The 5,000-nt window shown below is 38.0% G+C and overlaps 1 protein-coding gene across 1 annotated transcript in view; it reads right to left on the bottom strand.

Moving 5' to 3' along the window:
- Positions 1-5,000, bottom strand: part of LOC119581376 (cullin-associated NEDD8-dissociated protein 1-like) — a 23,325-nt gene that overhangs the window by 6,506 nt on the left and 11,819 nt on the right. Inside the window, exons 9-15 of the mRNA XM_037929700.1 lie at positions 2,736-2,896; positions 2,416-2,621; positions 2,119-2,273; positions 1,487-1,747; positions 1,074-1,242; positions 438-574; positions 1-135 (exon numbers count right to left, since the gene is read on the bottom strand). The exon at positions 1-135 is cut by the window's left edge and continues 35 nt beyond it. Of these exons, the coding sequence (XP_037785628.1) occupies positions 1-135; positions 438-574; positions 1,074-1,242; positions 1,487-1,747; positions 2,119-2,273; positions 2,416-2,621; positions 2,736-2,896 (1,224 nt within the window). The remainder of the gene's footprint in view (positions 136-437; positions 575-1,073; positions 1,243-1,486; positions 1,748-2,118; positions 2,274-2,415; positions 2,622-2,735; positions 2,897-5,000) is intronic.

Raw genomic sequence — 5,000 nt, 5'->3', positions numbered from 1 at the left:
AAGGGTGGAGAAGGACTGGACTGTTGGTGATCGTGGGTTGGTCACGTCCATCAAGAATCTGTTGACGACATCTACAGCTTCACCAGGATGGGTCATTGTCAGAGCTGCCACACACTTAGCCATTGAGTGATATGCCTGTCAGAAAACAAACAACTTGTGAACTATGGGATAGTGAGAAGTCCAAAGAGTGCATGTTTTCATGTTCATGCCAATCCAGATTAAAAATTCAATTGGGCACTTCGGGGGCAATTACTTATCAGTCATAAATATCTGCTACAAATACTCCTATTACTGAAGATACAAAAGCTAAAAACATTCTCTATCAAAATACAAAGAAGTTCCTTCAATTCAAATCATATAATACTCAAACCTACACCAAACAGTTATACCTAAACCATTATCCTATTGCATATTTACATTCCATCACAGCACAGTACCTGCTTATGAATATTCGCTGCCTGAGGCGAGACCAGTGGAGTGAGGAGATGATTGAGAATGTCTTGATAATCGACTCCTGGGAGTCCGGCACGGACAACAGCCTCAAAGAGGTCTTGCATAGCTTTAAGTGCTCCGCCTGTATAAATAAAAGAAACATTTGTCACCATGAACTAGAAGGAAAAACAGAACATCTAGCAAAAGATGTAAGACAGGTGAATACCAATAGAAATACAAACTTGAATAATAGTAAACTAAAACATAGGTAAATAATGAATAATGAAAACTGTAACTTTTGGTTGAGAAGTAGAATACTTGCCCCTTTAGTCTGGAAAGGTCAAATAAGATGAAAACTAAAAACAATGTTTAAGTAAAATTTCTCATAAATGGCTAAATGTAGGTCTTTTTCAAAAGATTCTGATATATTCCTTCAATAAATATTCCTTTAATACAACTTACCTTCAAAGACTTAACTTCATGAGTGCAATCATGCAGTGCATAAGAAAAGCAAACTAAAGAAACCCTCAACATCAATTGCATTAATTCCCTTTTCTCAAAGCAATACACGTGAAACTGGGTAAAAAGTAAAGAGATTCATAAAATGCTAAACAAATAAATCATAATACCACAAATCTTACCTTGCAAGAGTGGTGATCTGACCAGAGCCATGACATCTGGCATGATGACCTCGAGGAAATTAGCCAATGACGATTTGTGCAGCTTGGCTGTGGAGGTGAGGAGGGTGAGGCACAACTGGGCAATGTGAAGGTCCGACTCATTGATCAGCGGTGGGAGTTCAATCAGAACCTAAAATATATACAGTAAATCATTAAAGATAAATTAATGAATTGACTATCTGTTCATAAAATATCATGAAACCCTGCTCTGGATTTTTTTGATGAATTTCCATTTCCCACTGAAAATTTGGACAATTATATTTCCTATTACTAATCTAAAATAAAATATTTGAGAAAAATCAGACTAACTGAGAGAGAGAGCAAAAGAAAAAATAAAATAAAATAAAATAAAATAAAAATCCTCCCATACTCACCTTGTCCAGCATCTGGGGACTGAGAGCTGAGGAATAGTTTGTGACCAAAGTATCCAGGAGAGTTAGTGTGGCTAATTTCAGCGCTCTCTGATTCTTCCTCAAGAATGAAGCTAATACTGGTAAGGCGTCCCCAAGGATAGGTCGAAGGTCAATTCTCAAGGGCGATGCAGCCACTTTTGTGAGGGCCTTGACGGTGGTAAGGCGTGTGATTTCATTGCAGAGGCGGTCTAAGAAGATTGGTAAGCAGGTTCCCAGCTCTCCCTGTTGATACGATAGGAAAATATGTAATATTTTGTGTAGATTTACAGGGGGGGGGGGGTCAACATATATATATGAATATAAAACCAAATAAATAAATAAAGCTAATGAATTCTTTGTAAAACTCTAAATCCATATCTGCCAGGCCATCCCTATAGGTGTCACAAGAAGCCGACTCATCACGCTGGGTACGGCTATAGGTGTCAAGACATACGAGAGCGAGTCGAGCGGAAACTTCCACTACATGTAGCTGACACCCGGGCCAAAGGGCAGGATGGTTGCCAGAAATCACCTGAGTCGGTGATGCCAAGAGATTTCTGATACCATCATAGAGTGGTTAATAAAGGTCAAGTCCAATGGAAATCCTGTCTCACCTGCAAATGATCACCAAGATGTGAGATGATCTGGCCCATACAAGCAATGGCCCTTTCCTTCACCTCTTGGTCAAGATCAGCAGCACGGAGTCTGGCGAGTGTGCAGTGGTAGAGGTCTCCAGTGTATGGCGTGAAGTCAAAGCAGGAAGCTAAATCTGTAATGGAAATGAGTATACTGTATATTCTTAAAATATATATCCTTGTAGAAAGTTCATACAATGGTTTACGAAAATTCTCAAGTAAATGGACAACATTTCCTTACTAGAAAACAAGGAAAGAATCAGTAATGCTGCATACCAAGAGGCCTGATGACCTTCACAATCTGTTGTAAGACAAGCAGTGCCTCTGCAGTGATCTTATAGAAGGGATCGGCTACACAAGTCACAACTGGGGGAAGCAGTTCACCAATGTGGGGATGGAACACTTCTCCACTGTGATGCACCAGCAGGCAGTGTACAAATGCCAAGGTGTCAATCTTCATGTTACTGCTGCTATTTTTGTCTCTGAAAAAGCAATGAAAACAATTTTAGCATCTTTCAAAAAGGTATCTCTATCATCTGACAACATACATCCAAACATTGACATCTTATATGAGCACTGAGGCAGTTTGATCTTACCCAAGAGAGAACTGAATTCCAGGAATAAGTGCAGGAATGTGGTGGGTGAGCGCCCCAGGGTATACTTGAACTAGTTCTGTTAGCAGGGCAAAGCAGCCCTGTCGGGTTTTGATACTTTTCTCCTTCATCTGTCGATGCACTGCTTTCACCAAAGCTGGGACCTGTGTCAAAAAAGTTATTATACATAAATCACAGCTAGTACCAAAATTAAGTATGTAATGTAAAATAAAACTAGACAAAAATTAAGCTTATTTGTAAAACTACATTGTTCTAATAAATTAGTCAGTAATTCATGTGCTTGTGTATGTGTGTATCTCATTATTAGATCACTAACCATACTACGTTTCACTATACTGATTTTTAAAAGTGTACAACAGCAACATATAGGCCTTCCAGTATTAATTAGTAAGAAAGCAAGCTAAAAAGAAAAGTGCTGTAGTGCACTATTTCTTATCTTTGCAAACTTAACCATTCAGTCGCAGATGACATGATATGTAATAGTTGTGGTGGAATGAGTTGCAAATGGCCCCACATCATGACATAATCACATAGTTGGTTCATCAGACAGAGCTTGTCTTTCTCCAATCAAAGTGACGTCATTTGTTTGGTGTCACTATTAGACACAGGCACTTATTATTATTATTATTTTTTTTAAATACAATTATAAGCCTAATATTGTGCATGAAGTATCAAACAAATTGGGTGCAAATGAGGGAAACTGCCAATGTGCACCAACAAGCCACATTACTGGCCAATAACCAAATTTTATTTCCACAGTTAATGGGTTAAAAAGTACTTGATCTGTTGAAAGAGAATTTAGGTACTCATTTCAATGTTTAAAGAACTATCTTCCACCTTAACTCAACAGATGCTTCTCCCTGACTATATTGTTGAAAGGTCTGACAGTCATTTGACTCAACTGTTTATTGTGTTAAAGTCTCCTCCTTTCCATACATTTTGCAATGAATGGCTAGATTAACTCTTAGCCTATGGATGATGTGGGGTACACGTCATGTCTGACTCCAGCTATCTTTTCCGATGGTTACAGTTATTTTCATGCGTATCCATACTTATACTGGATATCTATAGCATAGCACAACCCACCACAAAACATCAACAGCCATCTAGGATATTATATTCCAAAATACCATTCCCATTACATCACAGGAGTGGCCAGAGATTTGCAGCGTCTCTTGTGTCCAATTACAAAAAAGGTTTTGAGGGTTGCGAAACATTGTGCAACACCTTAATTACCACCGGAAAAGATGGCATTGGTCATGGTTCCGGGTGACACGCTATTCACGTCATCTTACAGAGATTCATGCATTACCATTTTATAATGTTGCTTATAAGGAACTCTCCTGCCCACACTACATGCCTTGAGGCAATGTCTGAGGGAGAAGAGGATATGTAATGCTATGACTGGCTATTGTTTTGTATACAGGGCAAATTTTGGCAAATAAATTATTCATCTGCTATGCCTAGAAGGTATCACACACCAAAACTTGGCACTCTCTTTCTGCCGCTGTGAACCTGTAAGTAACATTCGCTCTTGTTAACGAGATCAGTCTCCTTAAATTTTGGTACACTGCCACGTTCTGTCAGTGCGAGTGTCTTGAAGTATGACACACAAAAGAAAAGTACTGAAGCCATTGCGGCAGTAACCTTTTGTGTATCACTATATAATCTCTATTTTGTAAAAATAAAATTTGCTAAAATTAGTGGAAAAAAAAAAAAAAAAAAAAAAAAAAAAAAAAAAATCCTACCATAAAACTACATTCATTCTTGTACAAAAAGTTTAACATACCTTATTTAATGAAATGTACTTAATGTACATAATCAGGTTACTACAGGTTCAGTATAGTAACTAAAATGCATATCATGCATCACTGAATATGCAAAAACACTATAACCATGTTTTGTGATATATACAAAAATCACATCACTTTGTTGGTAAGGCACAGGGAGTGTCACGTCTAAAAGCGTCCCGGAGGCAAGCCCCGTCATCTGCGCAAGCTCCCTGGAGCTGAGGCCATGTGAATTCCATATTATCTCAGGGGCAATGGGTTATTACACTTCTTATAGTTAACACAAAGAAGTTACTCCCATTCAAATTTTGTGATCTGATGAAAGCACAAAAACAAAACTATAACCATTAGTTATTACAAGCAAAATGTAAATGGAGAAAAAATATTGTCCAACTTTAGGTAAGTATACTTACCTGGTGTGCATTACACATTATAATAGCCTCCAACCTATACATTT

Source organism: Penaeus monodon, chromosome 2 (assembly GCF_015228065.2).
Source record: "Penaeus monodon isolate SGIC_2016 chromosome 2, NSTDA_Pmon_1, whole genome shotgun sequence".
Lineage (NCBI taxonomy): Eukaryota > Metazoa > Arthropoda > Malacostraca > Decapoda > Penaeidae > Penaeus > Penaeus monodon.
This window is presented reverse-complemented; position numbering and strand designations above follow the sequence as displayed.